Source organism: Balaenoptera borealis, assembly GCF_965194805.1.
Source record: "Balaenoptera borealis genome assembly, chromosome: X".
Lineage (NCBI taxonomy): Eukaryota > Metazoa > Chordata > Mammalia > Artiodactyla > Balaenopteridae > Balaenoptera > Balaenoptera borealis.
The window spans coordinates 56,801,222-56,827,490 of record NC_138881.1 but is presented as its reverse complement, the minus strand read 5'-3'; the positions used below and the strand labels follow the sequence as shown (position 1 = coordinate 56,827,490).

At 53.5% G+C, this 26,269-nt stretch overlaps 1 protein-coding gene across 5 annotated transcripts in view; it reads right to left on the bottom strand.

The window, feature by feature from the left end:
* The window catches only part of STARD8 (StAR related lipid transfer domain containing 8), a 71,038-nt gene that overhangs the window by 5,158 nt on the left and 39,611 nt on the right, over window positions 1-26,269 (bottom strand). For 3 of the 5 annotated variants that reach the window (XM_082376557.1, XM_082376556.1, XM_082376559.1), the window contains 6 exons: window positions 8,222-8,293; window positions 5,935-6,016; window positions 4,902-4,965; window positions 2,247-3,637; window positions 1,378-1,551; window positions 230-389 (listed from right to left, as the gene is read on the bottom strand). In XM_082376557.1, the coding sequence (XP_082232683.1) occupies window positions 230-389; window positions 1,378-1,551; window positions 2,247-3,637; window positions 4,902-4,965; window positions 5,935-6,016; window positions 8,222-8,293 (1,943 nt within the window). Of the gene's footprint in view, window positions 1-229; window positions 390-1,377; window positions 1,552-2,246; window positions 3,638-4,901; window positions 4,966-5,934; window positions 6,017-8,221; window positions 8,294-12,830; window positions 12,973-26,269 lie in introns of those variants that run through there. The other 2 variants (XM_082376558.1, XM_082376560.1) reach the window with 2 other exon arrangements.

The window sequence follows — 26,269 nt, the reverse complement described above, 5'->3', positions numbered from 1 at the left end:
GCTCCTGGAAGGTGGGGGCTAATGCGCCTGGGCCAGAAAAAAGCTGGCACAGAGCCGGGCAGAAGGGAGCTTTGAGTCCATCCTTGTTGGGCCTTCCTGAGGATAGGAAAAGTCTCTGGTGGGCCAGCCCAACCCAGGGGGAAGGCCACAGCAGCTCCCCTCCCTAATCCCTCAGCCTTGGACTTCCTTCCCATCACCATCTCTCTTCGTGCTCCCCAGAAGGCCTCACCTGGTCCAGGCACTGGCTACGCAGGTAGCGCATGGCTTGCTGAATGCTCTGGGGTAGTGGCTGGCCTGTGCGCTGCACATGGATGAGGGGCGGCACCCCAAACACATGCTGACCCCGGTAGTCCGGTGTCTTGTTCCTCTTCATGAACTTGGGCACTGACCTGTTTGGGGGAGGGACAAAAGATCAGGAACAAGGATGGGGTAGGCCCAGACACAGCTTGGAGACTCTGTCTGCAGTCTTGGGGGACTCAGGTGTGGGTGAGCAGGGTAAGAAACATGCCATCTCCCCAGAGTCAACATTCATCGAGCACCTGCTCTGGGCCCAGTCCTAGGGAGTCCCAGAGGAACACAGGGAGCTCTCAGTCTGGTCAAGGAGATGACTGCATTGACAGGCAGTGACAATACATGTGGCCAGAAGTGGGCCAAGAACTTAGGGGAGGACCCACGAGGGAGGGGAATTGTATGTACCTAGCGGGTCAGGGAAGGCTTCAGAGAGAAGGTGGAAATTCAGCTGGCTCTTAAGGGATGGGTAGCCCTTGTCCCAGAGGATAAATGGGAAAAAGACATCCCAGGCAGAGAGAACAGCATGGGCAAAGGCAAAGAGGCAGGAACAAGAGCATGGCGCATTCAGAGAAGGGCGACTAGTCTGCTGGCCTGTATGGTGGTGTCGCTTGGGTATGGCGGACTACAGAGCCTGACAGATGAGGCAGGGTTGGAACGTGAAAGGATCATGATGGGAAGGAAACTGGACCGTATTCTTTGGCAATGGGGAGCCACAGGAGGGTATTTGTTAGGAGAGTGACCACCAAAGATGCGTATTAGGACAATCTCCCTGGTGGCAGCATGGAAATTGGGATGGAGGAGGTATAGCTGGGGGGCCTGGGGTCCCGACCCCCACCCCACCCCTCCTCATTCATGGCACACACTCATGTGAATCCTATGTGCATCCCTCACAGACATACATTTGCCACCCAGAGCCACGCTGACCTCTCCAGCCTCCTGGCACATCCCACCACTCCATTGGCCTAGGGGCTCCACCTGCCTGCACCCACCTTCTGAGGGTGACCCTCCCAGGGCCCTGGAGTGGGGGCAGAGAGGGATCCAGGACTTGGATGAGCAGCTGGGCGCCCACCATGGCCCAGGACTCACCAGACCCAGCCCTGTTTGTGGGGGACAGTGTACTTCTCCATGAAGGCGGTGAGCCGCAGCAGTGAGCCCTTGTGCAAGAGGTGGATCTGGCTGGCAAACTGCCGGTTGATCTCCAGCGACTCCGAATTGAGGCTGGGCCGGTGGGAGTTCTGGAAGCTGTGCCAACGGAGCTTCCTGGTGAGGGGTGAGGGGGTAGAGAAGGCCAGAGGAGCAGGTTTCAGTAAACCTTAGTAAAATTGTGTTCTTCTGGTCTTTTTATTTTTCCCCAAAAGAAAAAATATACAAGGAGAAGGGACCACTGTCAGCATTGATGCTGGGCCCCAGGGTGGAGAAAGCTTAGTGTTGGTTTCCAGGGCTGCACAGCGGCCAGATGCTGTCAGGAAGGGTGGCACAGAGCTCAGGCCCATCTAGTGCCAGCAAACAGTATCAGTCCCCCTTCCCTTCAAGACTGCAGTGGAGGGGCTGCTCTGAGAAACCCAGAATAGCGAAGCTGGGGATCAGAGACCATCTCCTGTGATGCCCTTGATTTACACATGGTGCTACTGAGACCCAAAAGGAGCCACAGTTTGCGCAAGGCCATAGCAGAGGCAGGTCCTGAACCTCACATCCCAGATTCCTGAGTCCCATTACTCTTTCTATTTCTCTTCTGGGACTGGCTGCCAGCTGGCAATCACTCAGCCCCTAAGAACTTGCCTCTGCGCCTTGTGATGAAGAAATTGGCTTTGGGGGGGTGGTGAGGAGGGAAAGAGGAAGGGAAGAGAGAAAGGGGGTAGGGGGAGAGATGAAGGGAGGGAGGGGACAGGGAGATGGGGGAAAGAGAGAGAGAGGGACAACAGAAGCCCTGCCCCACCCCTACCCTGAACTCCCACCTGCAGGGTCTGGTAAGTGAGGCCCCAACACCTGAATCTCGTCGTTCACGGGGTGCTGATGCCTGAAGTCCAGCCGGGGACCCTGTGGCCTCGGTCTCGTTTGTGGAGTTCCCGCTACTGTCCAGCTCACTGGAGGAGGCCACAGTGTCAGAAATGGAGTGTCCTTCTTCCACAGACAGACTGGAGGCAGAGGTGGGTTCCCCGCCTGAATTTGCTTCCTGCTCATGATCCTGGGCCAAGCCGGGAGCCCCGGCCTCTGCCAGTGCCAGGAGCTCAGCCTCAGCTGGGGCCTGAGCCTGAGCCGGGACTCCTGGCTGGACATCCGCCTGGCCCAGGGCTAAGGACTCCCTGAGGGCTGGAGCCTCTCCCTGGGCCCGAGTCTCATCGGTCTGGCCTTCCACTCCACTGGTGGCTATTTCTACCGATGAAGCGGCTTCCTCCTCTTCTTCCTCTTCCTTATCTCCAGGCCCCAGGTCTGGGTACATGGCCTGAGACCAGAGCTCCACCCGCTGCTGCAGCCCCCACACGTGCTGGAGGATGTCATCCAGGTGCGTGTAGCTGTCCCCACCCTCCTCCTCCTCTTCAGCCTCGGCACCAGCCAGGACAGGCTCAGCTGGGTACAGCTCAGGCATGTTGTCATAGGTGCTGGCGTGGCTGCCCGTGGAGCCACAGGAGCCCCGGCGCCCTTCATAGCCCCAGCAGCTACCCGGCTGCCGATCTGCCAGGTGGTGTCCATCCTCAGGGCACAGGCTCTCAATGGACAGGGAGCGAGGGAACGTGCCTGGTTTGTGGTCCCTGGGCACGTGCACCAGGCAGTCACCCCAGTGTGCCCGCCGAGGATGCTGGAATGTGGCCACAGGCCAGGCCTCCCAGGCCCTCTGAGTCTCAGTGCCACCGCCACTGGCTGAGGTGGCCGCCCGGTTCTTGGCCCTGTAGAGGAAGCCACGGCGACTTCGGAAAGAGGCGGCTTTGGTGGCCTTCTCCGAGGTGGCTGAGCTGCGCTCTGGCTCTGCTTGCCGGCTGCCACCCTTTTCCTTCCGCCTCAGAGACTCAAGGTGCTTGAGGAAGCTCCGGGAACGGTGCTTCTTGGCTTTGTCCTGTGGAGTCTCCTGGTTCTGAGTGGGGCTGAGGAAGGGCCGGCCACTCGGGCTGGGAGCACAGCCTAGCAAGGGCAGGTCCACTGGCCCGGGTGGTAGGCTCACAGTGATGGCTGGCAGGGAGATGGCACTAAGCTCAGTGAGGACGCTCTCACAGCTGGAGGTCACTGGTAGGCCAGGGCTCGGTGGGGCCAGCAGGTCAGAGGAGCCCACGTGAGACCAGCGCTTACTTTCTCGCTGGAAGGCCCAGTGGTTGCTGATGGTACAGTGCTCTTCCTCCTCTGAGTCTTCATTCTGGGAAGGGCGCCACAGGGTGGGGTCAGAGGTGTCCAGCCCACAAGCCCTTGCTTGGGCTCCACTCTCTGCCTCCAAACTCTTGGGGGACTTTGGGGCAAAGGGCCCTGCTCTCTGGCTGAGAACACGTCCTAGGAAGGGGAACTGGCTCTGGGATTGCCAGAAGAAGCTAGGAGTCATGGAGGAAGCCCAGATGTAGTGGGCTTCTGATCAATGGTAGTGTAGTGGTCATCTGATCAATCAAATTTCCTCCCCATGTTACAGATAGGGAAACCCAAACAAATAAGAAGCCACTTGCCCAAGGCCATACAATGTCTGCAGCAAGTCAGTGACAGAGCCAGAGCTAGAATCCAAGCATCTTGACCTCCTGTTCTCAGCAGCCTCCCAGTGAGTCTCTAGGCTATAGTCTTAGATTAGAATCCCAGAATGGCAGAGCTAGAAAGCATATTTTAGATTTTCTAGTTTTCTAATTTGCAAAGTGGGGAAACTGAGGACCAGAGAGGGGAAGAGGCTTGTCCAAGGTCACTGAAAAGTCAGTGCAAAGCTGGGACCAGCCGCCAGGTGTCTCCTGCTTCCCGGGCCAGTGCTCTGGCAACTTGGAGATGGCAGGACTCTGGTAGAAAAAGCTCCAGAGAAAAGCCACAAAGCCTGACCCCAGGGAAGGATGGGTTCATCCGGCCCACATTCCAGGGCTACATGCAGACCAAGAGCCCTCTCCGTTTCTACAATCCCAGATTGGCCGAGTCAGAAAGGCCTTTGGAGGCTATTAATGCCACCCCCAATTCACTGCAGAGATGGAGAAAATGAGGCTCAGTGGGGTAAGACCTTGTGGGGTGAGGTTAGGGAGCTTGACTTCTAAGACCATATAGGCCATGATTTTCCATCACATTATTCTGTCTTTGCTCCCTAGTCAAGGAATTTTTGCCATCACAGAGCAGGCAGTGTAGGCAGATGGATTTCCCTGAGGGACGGCCATCACTAGGTCAAGTTATTAGTAAATCCAGGAGGGAGGGGTGGGCTGAGGGGGGTGGGTAAGGCTGCGGGCCAGGGTACTTGTTCTCACACCCCAACTTTGAGACCAGGCTCACCAAAACCCAGCAGCCTCATACAGCCCCTTACACCCCACTCCCAGGCTGGAGCAAGGCACCGCTCCAGACAGCCCAGACTCACAGGACACTGGAGCTAGTTTCATAAGTGGTTTTTGTTTGACCTGGGTTCCCCATGGTACCACAAGACCACAGAGCCTACCCTTGTCCTAACTCACCTGCTTGCACTGAAAATGAACCTCCAGTTTCATCGAGGCACAACTGTTCAAGGTCATCAGCCTCCTGCAAGGAAACAAAGCAGGGTTCACTCAAGGGTCCCAAGCCCCAGAGCCTGCAGGGCATAGCCTGCCAAGACACTCCCAAGATGCCACCCACTGCTTTGCGTGCCCAAGACATCAAAACTTCTCCCAAGTCCCCGTGTTCATGAAGGTTTCAGTGCCAGACATGATGCTGTGGAGATTATGGGCTCTGCCCTCTGGGAACATATAGATGTGGAAAAACCCACTACAGAGATGGGACACGTTCAAAAACAGAGTAGGCAGAAGGCACAGCAGGTACACAGAGGGTGGGACAAGGAACTTCCATGAAGGCAGGGGAATGCAGTCAGGGAAGACTTGCAGGAGAACAGAAATAGGATTCAGAGGGACAGAGAAACAGGGACTCCTATACCAGGCTTCGATCAGAGCCTGTGACAATGTAGAGAGGGAAACAGTCAGTAAACAGACCAGTGTGTGTGTGAGGGGAGGACTGAGGCTGATAAGGTCAGTCAAAGCCAGGTTGCAAAAGGCCTCAGGTGTCATGCTATAAAAGCTTTGGACTTCTCCCTGCAGACAGCGAGACATTTGAAGCAGAGGAGCACCCACTGGGAAGCTGACTCTGGTGGCTATAGGGAGGCTGGATCAGAGCAAGGAGGGGAATGCAGAGCCGGAAGGCAGGAAGGCCAGTTAGGAGGATGAATCCAAGAAGTCGTGGTTTGGCCTCAAACAAGTAGAGAGGGGACAAATCAGAGGAATGTTTGGAGGCTCTAACTGAAGGGAAAAAAGAATCAAGGCTGGACCTTGGCTTTCTAGTGCCTGGGTGGGTGAGGATGTCACAGACACAGTAGACAGAGTGAACAGCGTGACTGCAGCAGATGAGCTTTGTTAATAGGCAGGCTCCTCCTCTGTCAGAGGGGACAAGGATTGCTTTTTCCCATGAGGAAGCCCCAAGCCAGGCCCTTGACCTCCCAGGTCTGGCCCTTAGCACCCCTACCTGCACAAGGCCCCCAAAGAGTCCTCGTCCAGAAAACCGTGGTCCTTCTTCACAGAGCCAATATCCACAGGAAACGAACCTTCTGTATGGCAGAGAAAAGCCAAGATGAGTCGAGGGTGGCAGGTTAGAAACTCAGTGCCAGCGACCCTTGAGCGAGAAGAAGGGGGCCCAGGAAGCGGGGAGGCAGGCAGGCGAGAGCTGAGCAGGAGAAAGGCTGCAGCGAAGGAGGGGCCCAGGGAGCTCATGGCTGGCCGTTGGGGGAAGGTCAAGGAAAGGATAGCAGAGTCAAGCTGGACAAAAGGACCCATCAGTCAGTTTTGGCAGGTCCATGGGCGACGGCAGGCTCGAGGCCCTGGGTGGCTGCCCAGAGCCCATCTGGGCTCCTCCGTCCCCTCTGCATCTTGGGCTGCTCAGACAGGGAACCTCTTCCCTGACCCAAGGTGAACCGGGGAGACCAGGGAGAGAGCAAGGACAGCGTGCAGCCAAACAACACCTCGCTTCCCCTACTGCTCAGAGCAAGGGCACCCACTCCCTGGGGTCTGGGAAGAGGATGGGAAAGAGGAAGGAGTCGGGGAAGAGGAAAGAGCATCCCCCAAATCCCACACCTCTCTCTGCCTTACTGGTAAAACAAGCCCATGGACGCATTTACTATTATTAGTTGAGCATCGACTTTGTGCCAGGCACTGGGGACACAACAGTGAATGAGACTAAAATGATCCAAGCCTACATGGAGTTTACATTGTCACAGGGGCAACAGACAGTGAACAATATGTGAGGGAAACAAACTATGCAGTTATAAATGCTAACAAAGACATGAGCCAGGGTGACGGGATAAAGAGAGGCCTTGCTAAGGTGGTGACTTCTGAGCTGAGCCCTGAAGAGCGAGAAGGGGCCAGCCGTGCAAAGAGCCTGGGAGAAAGTCCCAGGCAGGACCGAAACTAAGGCTCCAAGGAGGGCTAGAGCCTGGCGTGAGCAAGTGGTAGAAAGCAGCCCGGAGAGTAGTGAGCAAAGGAGAGAGAAGTATGTGGAAGCTGGGTGATGCAGTCTCGTTGGCGGGAACAAAGTGCTGACGCTCACTTCATTCTGGGTGTGCTATGAAGCCAGCGGAGGAGTAACACAGAGCAGAGTAACCGAGTAATGTAGGCAGGCCTGCACTCCCAGGGTCCCTCCAGCTGCTGTGCGTTCAGAGTAGAGGACGGAGCACAGAAAGGAGGCTGCAGCACTAGGCCAGGTGAGCGGGTCACACCGATGTGGCAGTGAAGGCGGTAGGAAGTGGATGGATTCAAGATATGTTCTGGAGGGAGAAGGGCCTTGCTGGAGGGTTAGATAGGTGGACAAAGGAAAAGAGGAACGGAGGATGATGCCTGGATGTGGGGCTTAAGTGGTGGTGGTGCCATCAGGCGGTGACATCTGAGACGTCTGTCAGACAGCTAAGCAGAGATACTGAATTCGGAGTCGAAGAGATGAATCTGGAGCTTGGGACTGAGGTCTGGACACAGAGGCATTGGGGAGTCATCAGAATATACATGGTACTTGGACAAGGATCTCCTGGGAGAGAAATGTCGAGCGAGAAGAGGGGCCAGGACGGAGCCCTGGGACACCCTAACAACTAGGAGCAGTTAGAGGAAGCCGAGTCAGCTAAGGAGACTGAGAGCGGCAGCCAGAGAGACAGCCGGGAGAAGAGGGCATTCTAGGAGCTGGAGTGGCCAACTGTGCTGAATGCTATTGAGAGACTAAGTCAGGACTGAGAAGCGACCGCTGAATTTGACCACATGGAGATCCCCGGTGAGCTTGACAAGGGCTGTTTTGTTGGCGAGGTAGGGATGAAGCCAGGGTACAGTGGGGGTGTGGGAAGAAGAGGGGAACTGGAAACAGCAAGTATGAACAACTCTAGAGAAAAACAGAAAAATGAAGGAAAGCAAAGAAATAAGGCCATGGGGAGGGAAGGTGAAAGCAGGGCTGCCAGGGTGCACCCTCCATGTTGCATCTATGTAAATAGCGTTCTCAGAAACAGTACAAAGCAGATGTGGTGGTACAAAGCAGCGGCCCGGCTTGAGACACGGTACTTTAACACATGGGTGACTGCAGAGCTTGTGAGAGCTGATAAGCATGCAGGAGAGAGGCCAGGATGGTGTAGGAGAGAGGTTGTAACTACGGGAGCAGGGCCAGGGTACGCAGCTTCTTGTGTGGTTGAAGAAAAGATCTGAGGGACCCCATTTTCCAGCTGAAAAATGGAGGGATAAGGCAAGTTTGGGGTGGGGGAGGGGGAGCCATTGAGTGGCCTTACCTTCAAAAAGCTGAGCATACTGAGGGAATCCTGTCGCTCGGAGCCACCTGCATGCTTTTTTGGCCTCAGCTTCTAAAACAGATGAGGGGGAGAGAGACAGAGAAAGGAGATTAGGGGGTGCTGGCGCCAAGCCACCCTGGTGTGCGCCCCTGCACCTCCAGTAGGGAGGTACCTATAGCTCTGGTGACCTAGCAATGACAACAAAAGTACAAAGGGGCTGGCACATTCACTCCATGTCACAGCTAGGATTTCCCCTCTGCTCCCCAAACCCTACTCCCGGGATGTGCTGGGACACCTCTCTTATGCTTCATTACCTGCCTGTCCCAATCCCCCTCCCACTCTCCCACCCCTGCCCAAGAACAGGACCACCAGCAGCAGCAACTCCCAGGAACATCTGGGGTCAAGGAATACTGCCAGGGGAAGGAACCATTGCTGTGTCTTCACCTCCCACCACCCCGGGGGAGCTACCCCCTTCCATGACCCAGGCAGACCATCCTAGTACAGCTAGGGATACACAACGTTCAACAGCTATTATTCTCTCCTATCATCATACCTAACATTCCCCAGCACTCTGGTAAGCCAATCTCATTTAACACACACCATAAGCTGTGCAGATTTTAATATGCCCATTTTACACATCTCCAAACAGGCTCAGAAAGGAAGGGCTCGTCTAAAAGTCTCGCACTTGACAAAGTACAGTGCAGGGGCCGGAGTCCAAGCTCAGTCTGACTCCTGCTCAGGGTTCCGACCTCTTCTAACATGGCAGCTTCACCAGTGCGCTCCCTCCCCAACCATTCACCAAGTCCCAGCCCTCCCTCCCCACAGGGCCTCCCAGGACTGTTCTGGCACTCTCCCGTGGCTTGGCCTCTTTGTGCCACAACTCAATGCTGCTTGCCAAGCTGACAGTGCTGGCCTATGGCAGTCTTGGAGGGCAATGGCTGGGTTAGCCTCCCACCTCTGCTCTGAGAGTGCCTGGCACAGGGTGGGGCACCCCTGCCAGCCTCAGTGGAGACTTGCAGCTGGACTGAAGCCACAAAGGAGGTCCTCCTGGCCATGGTAGGCTGAGTACCTGCAGCAGAGCCCTGGGACTGCCCAGTTCCCTACCCAGGTGGTACCAGGAAGCAGTGGGGCTGGGAACATGGGACCTGGCATTGTGGTTGGGGGCACAGAGAGGCTGCTGGCTCAGCAGAGCTTCTCGGCCCACGGAGTCCTGCCCCCAACATTTCTTCTACTTCCTTAGTGCCTGTGACCAGGAGACTCCAAGGAGACTGGTGGGATATCTCCAAGACAGGAAGAGCTCTCTCCCCAGTGCTCTCCCACAAGGAAATCCAAGATGAGATTCTGGCAGCCAGGAATCATAAGTGAAAGGACAAGAAGGCATTTCAGAGATGCTAGGTGGGTAGACAAGGGAGGGAACAGCGCGGGAAGGTGCAAGTCGGTCAGAAGAAACAACAGGCTCCTCAAGGGTCGCACACTAATGAGGATTCGATGGGGAGAAGAGAAGGCTCTGAAGCTTCTGGAACCCCTGAGGGCTTTGGGGGCAAACGGGTGGGGCGGGGATGAACACTTGTGCATTTCTGAAAGCATGTGCGTTGGTCGCTGCTGTCCCAGCATCTGTCTCTGCATGTAACTGTAGCCAAGTTTGCTCATGTCCACGATCCACATAGATCAGCATGGGACCATGAACCTGTGCACACTCCCCCACAGGCCTCTCGGTCTGTGCACGCACCTGCACCTGCATCTGTGTGCACATGCGTGTGTTTTATGTCACTACAACCTTCTAACCTACGATAGAAATCTAGGAATCACCAGGACCTCTGAGAGGTACTGGAAAGTGTTTGTTCCCACAGAGCCCAGCTAGCAATACCTCAGCCCCTCTGGCAGGGGGCAATGCAAGCCCAGGAAATGATCCAGGTCTCTAGGCCGGTGATGATCTCGGAATGTGGTAAAAGTAGCCCAAAGGGACTTCACACCATCCCAGGCAGCATTTGAGGGACATGGTTTTGCTGCTAGGACAGTTGAGCCGGCTGCCACAGCCACTTCCCTGTCTCCTGCTCCTACCATGCCCCCGGGAAAAGGCCCATCCCTGTCCTCAGAGCCCCTCCAGGCAACCAGCTCTCCTTTCCTGTCATTAGGACAAAGGGGAGGTGCCAAAGGAAGGACCAGGTCCGAGTTTCCAGAAAGGCAGACACAGAAGGAGACAGTGACCTCTAAAGGGCCACAGGTCTAGAATGGCCACCCAAGGCAGGGGAGCCAGTCCCCAGGAACAGGTCTGCATGTCAAGAACACACCCTTGAAGACCACTGCAGCCCTCGGTCACTCATGGCTAGAGGCAGAACAAGGAGGACGAGGGGGAGGAGAGAGGCATCTGACTGCCCTTCCTGAGCCTGGAGGTGGCGGAAGAGTGCAGTGATGAAGTCCTCATCTTACACATCTGTGCCTCCTGCCTGAGTCACAAGTCCCGTGGGAGAGGGGCAGGCTGTCCACTCCCCTAATGCTCGGCAGTGGCCCTGGCCAGGGTTGGTGGGAAGGGGACCAGCTCACTCAGGTGGGCGCCAAGTTTTTTCATTCCTATGTAGAGACCTCTAGCCCCTGCTATTCAAAGCGTGATCCCTGGACCACCAGCACGGGCATCACCTGGGAGCTTGTTAGAAAGGCAGAATCCCAGACCTACTGAATCAGAATCTACACTTAACTAGGTCCTCAGATGACCTGCATGCACATTAAAGTTTGAGAAGCGCTGGCATAAATCACCTAGCTCAGGGCTTTTCACCCTTGGATGCACGTTAGAGTCAGCTAGGAAGCTTTGTAAAAATACCAATCCCCTGGGGCCCCGTCCCCGGAGGCCCGTTTAATTGATCTGTGCTGAGACTCTCCAAATCAGTATTTTTTAAAAGCTACAGTATGGACTGGAAAGGGCCCAAGGGACTTTACCAAGTCACAGAGTTAAGTGTCACAACTGGGACTACGACCCTGATCTTTTCATTCCATGCCCAGCGTTCTTTCCACTGCATTATGGCACCTTCCTTCAGATGCCAGATAAACAAAGGGCTTAGACTCAAAGGAACCAACTCCAGGCCCCCAAACTTTTTTCTGCCCCTTCTGGTCTAGTGGAGTTACAAGTCTGAGTTCCAATCCTGGTTAGTCACTAGCTCTCTGACTAGCCAGTCACTAGCTCTCTGACTTTGGGCAAGTTGTTGAACCTCTCTATGACTCAGTATTCTCCTCTGTAAAATGAGAATAATAGAATCCACTTCTAATAGCTACTGAGAACATTAAATAAAATACCGGAGAGAAAAAGCACCTGGCACATTGTACCAAGCATTCAACAGAGAGTTCCTTCCCCACACTGACTGACGGGTCCCAAGGAAAAAGAGAAAATGGGAGAAAGAGACTCAGCTAGTGTTCTCTTCTGGGTCTGGAAAGTGGCTGCATCTATATCTCTGTCAGAATTGGAGCCAGATGGCTCAAGGAAGTGAGATTAAGAGGCAGAAGTTTCAAAGAGGCCACAATAGCTCCAAAAGACAAAGGAGCCAAGGAGTTAGAAGCAGGGCTCCGAATGAATCCCCAGCAGCCCTCCCTGGCAGGAATCTGGAGAATGTAATGGGTTATTACCCAACAGGATGTCAGGGACATTGGCTCCTGACAATACACCACCTCGTGGAAGGCTGAGAGGCCCTGAGGCTCCCTCCCAGATGGAGCAGTCAAGGACGTAGGTCTTGGTGATTAAGGGCTGAGCTAAGGTGCTTTGCTTTGTCCCTCCCGCCCATCCCAGCCTGCCCAGGCCGGGGCCAGGAGTGACCACCTACGGCCAGGAGAGTCAATCCACCTGGGGCTGGGGCCCAGGCAGCCCAGACTGAGGATTGCCTTATGTGCCTGGCGGGAAGAGTGACACTGGGCAGGCTGAGGCGAGTGATGGAGGAATGTCTGCGGCCCCTGGTCCTGCCTCTGTGTCCAGATGTGCAGATTCCAGCAGTTTCAACCACTATGTTCTGCAGGCCATGTGCTGGCCAAGGCTAGGGTGATATGCCAGGACAGGTCAGGGACAGCACTCAGCTGGCACAAGCTGCATTCCACTGAGATTTAACCCCAGACTCTCTCCCTGGGGAGGAGCCCAACTGATCCCCTTAAGGGTTGGAGGAGACAACATACTAGAAAGCTCCAGAGTCAAATCAGGCCTCAAGGGCCACACCCACAGGTCTCCCAGAGGGAGTGACAAAGAAGGAATAGCCGAGCAGCAGCGGATTGTCTCGGGGGTCAATGACAATATCTACACCTATACTTCCACAGGCCACGTCCAGGGATCCTCTTAGCATGGCACATTTTTCTATGCAAAGATGGACAGAATGAGGAGAAATGCAGGCCTTCTGTTTTTGAGAAATGCTACATGAATGAGGGAAGAGTTTATGCACCCAGGAAAAGGGCAGCAATGTTTTCCACTGAGGAAATACAGTAATGCTCAAAGATGATAACTGAGTTGGAGAAAAAGCTTTTTCCAATCACACTGACTCCCCCACTTGCTGCCTAAGTCATCTTAGGCAAGTTGCTTTACTCTCTAAGCTTTGGTTTCCAAATCTATAAAATGGGGACTAACAACTTTCCTGCCTACCTCTGAGGTTACTGTGTGCATCTGGTTGGCTTCTGTCTGGTTTTGAAAGCAGCTCTATGAAAGTTATCATCAGAGAGGGCTGTTTTGTTAAGACGACTTGAACTTTGTATTCACAGTCTTTAAAGTCCAGTTCAGATTGTGTCCTAGGTGTAAAGTGAGAAAGTAAGTGAGCTAGAAGGAGAATAAAAGGCAATGGGCAACAAAGCTGCCAGAGCTCAGGCCTCAGCCAGCCACTCTCTTCCCTCACCAATCCCCCCCCCCCACTTCTCTTCACACCACTATTGGGGAACTCAAGCCCTTTACACCTTTTGGTCACTCAGTGGGCTGTGAGACAGCTGCTGCCCAGGGCCCGGTTCAGCCTGCTCCCTCCCAACTCAAAGTCCAGCTCAGGCCTAGGGACCAGGCAAGATACAGGGCCCAGGACAAGCAATGGGCAGATGTCACAGAGGCCCAGATCAAAGTGTCCTTGTTACTGCTGGAGCAGTCACCTCTCGACTCAGGCTACACATTATAATCTGGGGAGCTTTAAAATGCCAGTGCCTGGGCTCCAATTAAATCATGACCCATTAAATTAGACTCTTTAGGGATAGAGTTAGTTTTTATGTTTTTGAGAGCTCTCCAGGTGATTCGAAAGCACAGCCAGGATCAAGAACTGCTGCCCTAAACAGACATGACCAGCTAAAAAGCCACAGCATAGGTCTTTAGGAAGATTCTAGCTGGAGGCTATACTCAGGCCCGTTCTCATCACTGGCCTGTGTTCTCTCTGGGCCCAATGAACAGTGATCTGAATGCATGTGGTAGGACAGGAGAGGGCACATCTGTGGGTGTTTGTGAAGGTAACTTATTCAAAGCTGACTTACTCCATGAGGCAGCTTTCAACAAACGTTGGTTTCCTTTCCCTTACTTAGTTGCCTATTTGGAAAGGTGTCTCCCCCGTGGCCCTCACCGCAGGATGGGTGTCTCCAGCGTGATCTCTCTCACCTTCAGTGAACCCAGAAGGTAGAGCCAGTGTTCAGAGGGGTAAAGAAAGACCTGGGAGGCAGCTGTCTATGTGACAACCCAAGTTCCGAAGGTGGGCTGTGTGAGGCCAAGCTGGTAGCCAAAGTAGGCAGAGGGGCCGCCTACCACTCCAGGTCCTGCTGCTGCACCTGGGAAATGCCAGGTTCTGGCAAACAGCTTCTCAGATCATTTCTCTTGGTTGATGCAAGTCTCAGTTCCTCTGCCCACCCCCACTCTTAGAGAGGGACCCCGCTTGAGGAGGAGATGTTGGCCTTCCAGCAGAGGGCTCATATCTCAGTTGGCCCCAAGTGCTCACGACCAGCTCCTTCCACCCTCCCATAAGGTTACACTAAGGGGCCTTGGCCACAAGAAGAGTGCCCACCCAGCCCCGAGGTGGTGCTTCATTTGAATTTGCACAAAGGGGTCCTCGAGTTTGGTAGTGACCCTGGCATAGGTGCTGCCACAGGTGACCACCTGGCTATGCCATCTCTCTCTCTGGGGGACTGAAGGAGAGGGGTCTTCACAAGGGCCGGTACTAAGAGCTGTCATGGATGCCACGACTGCCAAGCCTTCCCCTCCTGACCTTGAAGCGGACATTCAGGGGGGTCTACCATGCACTGTCCGCTGGGAGGTCAAGTGCACCCATCATCTCTCCTGCTCCTGCTGCTCTTAGCTGGAATCACAACTTTAACTAGATTGTTCCAGGGGAGGGAGGGAGAGGGAGGAAGGGAGACTGAGACCAAAATAGCTCTCATCCCACATTCCAACCCTCGCAGGAGGGGAGCCGCAGCAAGGGCTGCCGATGTCAAGCGGCCGAGCTAGGCAGTGCTGGACGCTGACCAGCCTCTGGCTTGTTAGGTCAGAACTCGGGGCCCCTGCTGCACCTGTTCGGATGCAATCCTTGGTCTCTCATCTGGAGCTACGGCGGGATGACAAGGCCCTGGGCCCATGTGAGCAGCACTTTTGGAGCCTCCCCATCACAAGTGGGGCACCACCGAGGCAAAGGGCCCAGGAGAATACAGTACCGTGGGACTGGGTGGCAACAAAATGAAGACATCGAATCTTCTTGCTCGCCAGTAGCAGGTTCACACATGCGGCCCTCCCTCCTTAACACTCCATATCCATGTCATGGCCACAGGGCCACAGGGATTCTCAACCAGAGACAATTTTACCCTCCCCCCGGCCCCAGGAGACCTTTGGCAATGTCAGGGGACATTTTTGGTCATCACAACTGGGGGAGGACGCTGCTAGCATCTGCCGAGTAGAAGCCAGGGATGCTGCTAAACATCCTACAGTGCAAAGGACACCTCCCACAATAAAAGAAAGGCTGACTCCAGACCTGAAGTGTGAGACCAGGAGGGGCAGTTCCCTTCCACCTTACCTGGGGGCCTCAGGTACCTCCAGGCATCCCCAGCCCACCTTGGGGATGTCCTGAGGAGTGAGGTGAAGAATGGATACAGTGTTCACTGGAGGTCCCTTGTCTTTGGACACCGTGGACCCCTTGCAGGGTCAGCCAAGGGGACGTGACAGTTCTCGTTTTTGGAGTTTTTATAAATATGGAAGTGACACAAGGAACCCTCCACTGTGTTCCCACACACACACACAAACTGTGGCCTGAGCTCTAGTATGCAGCTGTAAATGGAGGAGGGTCATGAGGGCCCTGTGGCTAACCCAGACCTCTGGCTTGCTGGGGCTGCTTGACAATTTGGGTCCAGGGTTGGCCCAGCCTGTGGTCTCCTAGGCAAGCACTTGATGTAGCAGAGCCAAAGCAGGCAGCTGACATTCCTGCTTGGCCCAGGGCTTCCTTGTGAAAGCGAAGGTCAAAGCTGTCACGTGCTCTGCTGCAGTGGCTCCATTAGCTTTCTTGCCCTCAGGGGATCCTGTCCCAGGTGCTCTGACAAGGTCATGGTGACAAGGAAAGACAGGTGTTTTAATAATCCACGTGCTACTCCATCACTTCCAGTCTGGAGCCTGGAGGCAAGAGATGCCAGCCTAACCGGTCTGGGGCAGATGGAACCGCTCTCCACTGTGGTATGGGTGGAAAGAATATTGGATTGAAGGTCAGGAGAACTACATTCTGGCCTTAGCTCCACTAGGAACTTGTCGGGTGACCTTGGGCAAGCCAGTACCTCTGTCTAAGTTGCAGTTTCCCCATCTTCTAATGGCCACTCACCAAAATCTAGACCCGGAACAGAAGTATGTGTAATTGGCAGTGGCTGGCTCGGTAGAGAGGGGAGCCTCTCCTGCACGTTCTCTTCTGGGAGACTCAAGAGAGGACCCTCTGTAGGGACCAAGAACAAACCCATCTTTCCCTCCTAATCCAGCTCTCCTGATTTCCTGCCTCCAAAGGCACCAAACATCGAGGCTTAAACCTCCAGTCAGCCTGGTCTGTCCTCTCTCCGCTCGTGTATTTAGCCACCAACTTCCATCAATTTTTCCATCCAGTGGTCACGGTTTCCCATGCCCAACCATGCCCTAGACTCTCATGCCTGGATTACTTCAGCCCTGTAAGTTCCCAGCCTCCAGGCTCTCCTTTCAACAGGTCGTCCTGCCAGCTTCTTCTCCCAAGAGCCCAGCTCTGACCTGGCCACTCTCCTACTCTGCAACCTAATGGGCTCCCCACTGCCCACTGCCCACTGCCCAGGGCAGATGTCAGACTGTTTTCCACCTCCACACTCTAGACCCAGCCTGGCTTGAAGCTGCAAATTCCTATTACTCATCAAGATGGAGGTCAAACACCACCTCCCATGAAGCCTTCGTTCCCTGACCTCTCACCAGCCCCCTACCACCCAATGGCTTAGTTAAATTAAGTGGCCCCCAGGGCATTTCCCGTACCTTCTTGGCAGCACATAACTCTGTCTCCCCCATTCAACTGGAGCTCCACCGCACTGGGGTCCTTTGGGTCTCAGTATCCCCACTGCTGTGTGGTATGGGCTACTGAATATTCTTGCAACACCTAGATAAGAAGTCCTGCTTCCCAACTCAACAGGGTGCAGACCTCCGACTGCACCCCCTCCTCTGGTATCCCCATAGTGAGGACACAGAACTGAGCACACACCTGCGATCCAGCAGACTGGCTGACTGGCAACCCACCTTGCCCCAGGGCAGAAACCACATAGCCAGGAACCAAGACCCAGAGATGTGAGAAGGGAAAATGAACTCTGCCTGAGGGTGGAGGCATTCTGGCCTCAAGGAGCACTTAGTTCTCCCATCCCAAGCTCCCGTGAGGGCATCCAAGCTCACTTGAGAGAAAGGCTATGTGCCATCTCCTGCTTCCCTTTCCTGGCCTGCAAAGTCTTGGCGCTCGCCCGTTTTGACCCTGGGCCACCACATCTACATCCCACCCCCACTTCCTAGTCCCACTTCCCTTTCCTTTTGCTGAGGCCAAATATAAACTCCCGTGCAGGAAATGCCTTGGAGGAGCCTGGCCCCACCCTGAGATCCAGAGAAAATTGTCTCTGACAGAAAGGAAATGGGCTTGAGAGAAGTAGCCTCCTCAGGTGGGGCCTGCTCTCCCTCTGGAAGCCAGCAGACACAAGCCCGCCCCGGAGCCCCGCAGCAGCCAAAGGGAGGGCCAGGACGAGGAGCACAAAGGAGAGGGTCGGGGCAGGGGTGATGACAGGCATGGTCAGGCCATGGTGGGGTGAAGGGAAGGAGAACCCAAAACAGTGGTCTAATGGCTGTGTTAAGACCTCGGAGCATAGAGGTTCTGGGGTACAGTGAGTGGGAAGAGTAACAGGCTAGTGATCTGAAGACTTGGCTTTTAGTCTTGGCTCTGCTACTTCTCAGCTGTGGCTGTGATCATTATTGATAACAGTATTTATGATACTAAATGTAATTATTAAGAATAATTCATAATAGACACTAATATTTACTGAGTACTTACTACGTGCCAGACCCTGGGCTAAGGACCTTACACCGATCGTACCGTGTAAGACTTAACTTCTCTATGTCTCAGTCTCCTCATCTGTCAAATAGCGTTACGATCATAGTACCGACAACATGAGGTATTTGCAAGTATAAAATGAGATAATGATAATAACAGCCAAAGAGTACAAGTCATCATTATGTCCGAGACATTACTTTAGGTACTTTTTAGATGATTTATGTTACTGAATCTTCACAACAGCCCTGTGAGGTAAATGCTCTGACAATATCTCTATTTGACCAATGAGAAAATTGAGGCCCACAGCTATCAGGTAATTTGCCCAAGATCAGCAGTGAAGAAGTGGTGGGCCAAGATGCACATCTAGGCAGTCTGGCTCCAGAGTCAGAGCCACTAAGTTAGAATCCTCCTCATTAAATAGGAGAAATCGCCTAGGCTATAGACACAAAAAACATATACCAGGGTTTTTGCAGTATGAACCCTTAACCTGAAGTAAGTTCAGAGTAGTGGAGAAAGCACCTAATCATCCCATATCTCTTTGGTCTCCACAACAGCCCTGTCCAAAGCAGGTCTGCCGCACAAATGGGAAAACTAAGGCTATGGAAAGGTCAAGTGGCTTCTACTGGACTACGGATGGAGCCAGGAGCCTGCCTAAATACCCACTGCCCTCCTGTTGATCTGTTCCCATGTCAGCCTCCCCAGGCTCTCCCCTCCAAATCCACTCCCCCTTGGTTGTGTACTTATTCAACCACTATTACCTGAGCACCTACTCCACACCAGGCCCTATGGTAGGCACCAAGGTCTGAAAAGTGAACAAATGTTGAACTCTCCTGGCGTACTTGGCCAGAGCTGCTACCACGCCCATCCTTCTCAGGGAGGCAGAGGCTAAGATGGAATGTCCTCTGAAGCACCCCCTGGAGCTTGTTTGGAGGCAAGTAACAGAGAATGAGCTCGAAAGCAATGGAGCTGGCAACTGGTACAGCCTGAGGGAAGGACGCCTGCAGCACCCAAGAGCCCTGAGGTGGGAACACTGTGGGGAGGACTAGAGTTTCCAGACAAAAGCCCACCACATACATACCCAATTTTAGCTCGGGCCACACCAGCTGGAGGGCTCACAAAAGTGAATCCAGACAGCCTCCCGCCTGCCCCTAACCTTCTAAATAATGCAACCTGGTTGTGGAGATAGCTCATTAAAATGTCTCTTCTCCCCCTGATGCCACCCAGCAGCCTGCTCTCCACCCTCAGTGCTGGAAAGTGCTAACCAGGCAGGCCTGCTGCTGACATCGGAACAACCCCCAAATCCCTCCTGCACACACTCCCCCACCCCAGCACAGCTCTGCTTTAGAGCATGGATACCCAGCCCTCAGTGTTTTCTCTCCTCTCCATCTGTCCACCTCGGGGGTCCGGGAGCAGGCAAGGACCTGGGGACTGTCTGCACAGCAGTGACTGATTGCTGGTGGGTGCGGGGAGCAGTCAGGGGTAGAAGGGAGACCCAAGCTTCGGGTCTTGCCTCCCAGCCAGGCACCTGGGAAAGGCAAGGGGGAAGCATGACACAGTCACTAAGGGTGTGGGTGGTGGACTCAGACTGCCTGTGTCCTGATCCCAGCTCCATCATTCCCGAGCCACTGGAGTGACCTCGAGGAAGTTCTTCTTTTAACCTCTCCTTGCCTCGGTTTCTTCATACATAAAATGGGGGTGACGACAGCAGTACCTACTTTGCTGAATTGTCATGGGAGCTAAGTAAATTCAAATGTGCCAAAAATTGAGAAGAGTTCACTATTATTCTTGGTGTTATCATCATTACTACAGCCTCTTGCAGTGTCATAAATGCCACTAAGGAGGCCAGAGGAAGGGAACCCTGTAGGCGGGCATGGCCAGGAAGAGCTTTTCGGGAGGAGGTGGAATCTGAAGTGACAGAAAAGTCCAGACCTACGCCCAGGACGTGGCAGGTTTGCGCACAGCATGTCCCCAGGTCAGTGAGAAACAGCAAAGTGACAAGGTGGCAGAAAGTACTACTAAACAACAATAACAGTGAGAGTACTGTTTATATTATTGGATTTAATATTCAGCAACCCATGAGGTAAGTACATATCTCCATTTTATAGCTGACAAAATGGAGGCTCACAGAGATTACGTAATTTGCCCAAAGTCACCCAGCACTGCATTATACCAGAGTCCCCACTCTTCACCATGACACTCTCCTGCCCCAGGCGCCGTGTGTACACTTTGGGGGCTGTTTTGCTTCGGCTCCACTCTGGCCACTTTCCCACATGCCCCTCTCTGTTGTTCCCATTTAGAAGGCCCTACTCAGGTGAGGGCGGCTCAGACCAGATGTTTGGGGCAAGGTGCTTCCCAAACTTGCTGCCCCTGTCCCTCCTGACTTGACTTCAGCCTGGAGCAGAAAAGGTGGCTGCAAGTGCCTATCTCACACCTCAGACAGGCCTGCCTTTGGCCAGCCCAGATAAAGGACAGGAAATCCTCAGGCACCTCCCCTGGAGGTCACTCCCTCTACCATGGGAACAGAGTTGCAGCTTGGGCAGAGGTTCCTCTGTGGTGCGGAAGCTGCCAAGTCAGCCCCAGCTGCCCTGGCTGCCGAGTGTGGTTTGGGGGAAACAGGGAGGGCTGAGCGTCAGAGACCTGGGTTCCAAATCCTCCCTCCCTGGAGACTGTGCCCTTCCTCTCTCTGGGCCTCAGGTGGGGATCAGCCAGGATCACACCGGGGGGCTCACACTGTCTATCTGACTGGGCTGCTCTGAGAACAGAATGGGATCGTGGAAGTGAAAGTGCCTTGGAAACTTTAAAGAAATGGGAGGACGTGTCAATGTCATCGTCATCAACTGCTAGAGGCGTGGCTGAGTTGGTGTTTCTCCCCGTCTGATTCACCCTTCTAGGCCCCACTGTGGGCATGGCTCGGACTCATTTCCAGTTTCGATGCTCCTTAAAATATCCCCTTCCTCCACCCCCCGACCAGCTCAAGAGGCAAAAGCAAGTCACAGGAAAGCGGGCTATACGGGCAGCCCCCACACAGTACCATGCAGTCGGCCCATCCCAGTGAGCACCTCCTCCCCTCAGGCTTGCCCTCTGCTGTGGGAGCACTGAGGAGAAGGCCCTACCCTCCCAGGGCACCACAGTCATGGGAGCTGGCTGGACCGGAATGACAAACAAATCAGAGAGAACCGTATGAGGTGTTTGCACCCACAGGACTCCTGGGGTTCAGAATCTACCTGAGGTTCTGGAGTCAACCAGGAAAAGGTAATGGAGAAGTCTTCTGGAAAAGTTCAGGCTACAGAAAAACAGACGAGAGTGAGGGACTTCCAGAGCCCCATTTCGTGCCCCAGAGGCACAAAGGGTAGCATGTGCAAAGGACAGTAATGAGGCTGGGAAGGGGACTGGTCCCAGGTCCCCTGAGGGGCACTTGGAGAAGCTGAGGCTGTTTGGCCTAGGGAAAACACAGGGGGACTTGGGCTCTGTCCTCAGACATCTACAGATCAGAGAGAACAGATAGGGTCTAAGTGGTCCCAGGGGGCAGAGCTGGGACTCAGGGGTAAAAGCCATAGGGAGACAGAGATCAGCTCAACATCAGAAAAAACTTTTGGAGATTACATGGATGTAAGCAACTGCCTTGAAACATTGCACTCCCAGTTATTGAAGATGGGTGACAGGAGCTGCACAAGTACTTGGAGGGGGAAGACCCGAGCTTCAGAAAGAGAGTCAGACCCACTGCCCTCTAAAGGTTCTTCTTCCCCAAGCTCTGCCTGCTTCCTACCTCTGGGGTACTGTGGGAGAAGCATAAAGGTGACTGGAGCTGGCTAGGCCCTCGGCTGATTCCCACAGAGACCTGGGATCTCAGGAGCACCTTGGGCTGCTACTACCCAGGGGGAGCAGGTCACTCATTAACTTGTGGCTGAATGGGTCAGAGGGTGGCCACCTGAGACAGATGGAAACATGAGGAGGGGCGAGAGAGCAAACTGTACAAAAGCCCATGCTCAAGGAAAACCCAAGCTCTGGCGGTTCAAGGCCCGGCCAGCCCTAACTGACCAGCCGGCTAAGAGTATTTAGTGATTGGCCCTGGCAGAATTTGAAGCCAGCTCACCTTTGCCTTGTGGATAAGAAAATGCTCTTGACTGGAAACGCATACTCTCATGGCTAAAAGGAAGCCTGGGAGACCACTGAGTCCATGCCATGGGCCCTGCATTTTAAAGATCTAGGCCCAGAGAAAGCAAATGTCTTCTCTGAAGTCACTCATGGAGAGGTAGCTATAGAGAGACACAACCAGAAGCCAGGTTTCCTGACCCTAACGTAGGCCCACAGGGTTCACTAAATGTTGGTTCCTTCTCGTCTCACTGAAACTGCAGAAAGCTTCTTGTGGTCTAGAGCTTTCTAAATTGGGCCTGGGTCCTAGCTTGACCCTTCCCAACTCCCACTGCTTGTCAAGATACAGGTTCTCTGAGGAAGGTCTCCTCCTCCACTATGGAGGTCTCAGGCCTCGTGTCCCAGCCTGGTGTGAAGGGACCTACAGCGGACTGAAAACAAAAACACACAGCTCCACCCCACCCCCAGTAATGGCAAACCCTTTGGGTGGGCATTTCTTGCTCTTTTAGACTTTCAGATTGAATCAGGGAGTCAGCTGCTCCTGGAAACACCCCAACCCCCTTTTGACTCTGATGCCTAAAAAAACCCAAAAAACTCCTACCCCACTGTCCATCTGAATCCCTATTAACTCAACTCCCTGCCCCTCTCTATAATACCACCCAAGTTGCATATGTGTCCTTCAAGCAATGTGAATGACTACTTCTGTTTGCCCAAGGGAAAACAGAGGAGCAGAAGTTTAATTGGCCCCAGAAGTTCCCATGACTGAATGTTCGTTAATGTCCCCTTGGGGGAAGGTAAGGGCTCAGCAATGGGGTCCCTTTAAGGCCTGGGGTGGACAAAGAGTTAGTTAATGGCCATCCCTAGAGGTGACTTTCCAAAGTGGTTATTATGTGGCTCAATCATTAACCAAGCAGTGGCAGGACCCCAGGCTTGTTGGAAAGGAGCCACTCCTTTCCCAAGGACAGCCCAAGAGCAGGAGGCTCTGGGGCAGCGAGGCCTGGATGAGGGAAGCTCTCTCTCGGCTCCACACAGGGGTGGAGGAGGGCTGGCCCGGATATGGAGGAAGTCAGCACACCCTTACTGGAGTGGGAGGGAAAAGCGAGACAGTGAGGGTTTTTATCATGAATGAGAGAGGAAGCTCCAAGCTGGGTCATGGTGATTAGATGACAAGCTGGGAAAGACGCTCATCCTGAATGCATCCTGTTTTGCTCTGAAATGGAACTGGCCTCAGGGGCCAGGGGCAGGGGAGGGGCCAGGAGGCAAGCAGCCTCCCAGGAATTCTCCCAGGCCTGCCGACCTCAAGATCCTGGGTGGCCCTGGAACTGGGGAGGCCAGCAAGAGAGTCAGAACTCTCATTTACCACTAGAGAACCAAGGCACGCATGTACTTTCCACAAGAAGCCTCCACAAGTCAGCCTTGGGAGCCCGAGCCCCAGAGCCAGAGCTTCAGAGATGGCAGCAGGCACTGTAAAACAAGGGGATAGGGCTCCATAATCCCTCCAGCTCAGACCTTTCCTGGGCCTCTCTTTCAAGGTTCAGCTCAAATGTCACTGCCTCTGTCAGTCACCTTCCCCTCAGTCAAAAGCCACTGCTCCCTGGTCAGGCCTCCCAGGGCAAAATATCCTCCTCAACAATTGGAAATATGAACACTGCTAGGATATTTGATGATATTAAGGGACTGTTTTAAAGTGTGATAGTGGTGCAGTGTCTATCATTTAAGTCCTTATCACTCATATATATATATATATATATATATATATATATATATATATATATGACTATTTAAAGATAAATCAAAAGGTGTCTGGGATTCATGTCAAAATAACAAGAAAGAGAACGAAGTAGATGGAGGCATATACAGGGAAGGATTGGCCATGGGCTAACGGCTGTTGAAGTTGGGTGACGAGCACATGGGACCTTATTACATTAATCATCTCTACTTTTATGTATGTTCGAAATTCTTCATAATAATTTTTTAAAGCCCTCACCGAGGTAAAGACTTAGTGTGTCATGTATCATTCATGCCACTCACCCCCATCTACTAGATGGTAGGTTCCGTGAAGGTGGAGGTTACACTTTGTGTCCTCCACAAGACCTAGTACCAAGAATTTAATGGCTAATAATTTATATAGCACTTGGTAGTTCACCAAGCACTTAGCCATGGATCCTCTTGTTTAATCCAGTAAAGTGGAAAAAGCGGGGAAAAACCAAGAGACTGAGAGATTGAGTGGTGCAGCAGAGCCTGGATTTAAACCTCCACGAGTCCTGCTCCCAGTCCCCAGTTCTTGGCCCCGCAACATGCTGGACTCCTGAGGAACTTAACCTCCAGTTCTGCAGTCCCTGAGAGGTCACGGGTAAATAGGGACAGCAACAGTGGGCACGCAAGTTCCCAAGGTGGAAGGCTGGGCAAGAGGAGACTCAACACACAAACACAGCACTTCAGACTGGTGACAAGGGCCCAGACTGGTGCCTCCTGTCCACTGATTCAAATTTACTAGGACCCGCTCCCCCTTAATATACACACATAAACCAAGGCCCCGGGTCACAGATGAATAAAGCCGTAATAAACACTTGACACCAACAACTGTGTTTCCAGCCCTGTGCTCAACTCCTCTGTTTAGGGTTGTAGGGTGGGGGAGTTCACACATCCCATCCTAGAGCCCTTGCATCTTTCAGATCCCCTATCTTTACTTTATCTGATAACAGCCTCCCAAAGGCCCAGGGCCATGACACTCAATCTTACCCAAACTGGGAGTCCAAGAAAAAAGTTCTCCTTATCCTATTCAAGCCAGAGGCAACTCCTTCTTCCAGTGAGAGACCCCATGCCCCACCTTCCCCAAGAAGGTGGAGGCACAGCCTGCCTTTGTTAAACCTGTCATCTGTTGAACCTGAACTTTCCAAGGCTGGAACAGGGAGCTCCAGGAGTCTCCGGGCAGAAAAGCACTGACCGCTGCCACAGCAGCCCCATTAGAGACTCGATCCTCTCCTCCCTTCGGGACTTTCTTGCTTTTGTGTTGCTGCTGTTATCCCTATACCCGGATCCAGGGGTCCTCTGCTCCCTCCTCTCCAATCTATAGCCCTAAGAATGGAATTTTTAAACCTCAAGAAGACAGAGAGTGTCAAAGTTTGGACTTCTCTGTGCCACTTCCTTCACTCCTCTGTTCAAACTCAGGAAGTGTTGTCTTCTGTCTTCCCCGCAAGACTCATGCCACCCGCCCCCCCGCCCAGGACTCACACAGGGTACACAGCCCTTTAGTGCAACTTCAGCCTCTCTTCTTGCCCTAAACACCTCCAGATATCATCTCCCTCTCCTCTCCAGATCAGGGAGAGGAGCTGCAGATGCACAGAGAGGTTTAGCATACTGCTCCAAGAATTGCTTACGGAGTGGAGAAAAGGCAAGCAAATAGGGGAAACCAGACTCTATCCATGTGGTGTTTTCTAACTACAGAGGTCCAGGGAGTAGAAATTCCAAATCCCAAATCCAGAAAATAGTTGGACAAAGGCCAAATCCTGGAAATGAGGACCAGCCCAGAATGTCCAGCGATATGGTAGCTGTAGCTTTAGGGTGAAAGAATCTTCCACCCCTAAAACCATCATTCCCATCACATTCTTTCCGTTCACTCCATCAACCACTCAGAAACCACCTGCAGTCACCACCTTCTCTACGCCCTTGGGCTGCCTGCCTTCTCATTCCCCCCACAAGAACTGTCTCTCTTCTATTCCAGGAGGACGAAAGTGAAGGGAAAATTCAGAGAGCAGTAAGACAGACGGTGGGTGGGGACATCAACCCCTAGAGTGGGGGCGGGAACAGGTCCACAGCAGGAGTCAGGGTTTGAAAATAGCCCTGGGTGTGATTCATCACCGTCTCCTTCGGGGTCGGCAGACGCGGGTGCTCTGAGTGAGATGGAGACAAGCCAGGGCCCTCCAGCGCAACCTCTGGGGCCCAGGGCTCTGCGTTGGCCCCACCACTCCCCACCAGTCTGGCTGCTGTCCTGCTTGCCCTCCCCACCACCACTAGTTTTCCAGCTGGCTTAGCTGCATAATCACCACAAGGCTCTCCATCTGCATAGCTCCTGTCGCCCCAAGCATCTCAGAAACAACCCTTTACCTGCCAGTTTAAGAGCCTGGACAAGTCACCAGATGTCAGGGTGGAAGAGACTGGCCCTTTAGATACCGAAATCCAGCCCACCACCCAAGGTGCAGCTGAAAACACTGTGGCCCACAGAAGTAGCATGACTCGCCTAAGGTCACATGAATTAGTGGCTAAGCCTTGGTTCCCCGAGTCGTAACTCAGTACTTTAAAGAGTTTGGGAGAAGAGAAATGGAGGAGAGAACCTCAGACTATCTAATTGGGAAATCCCAAAAACTTCCACTAAAAGGCCTTTGCTCAGAGGTTCTCTAATCTAAACCCATTTTGGACTTCATGGGGAAACTGAGCCCTGGAAGAAACGACTTATCCAAAG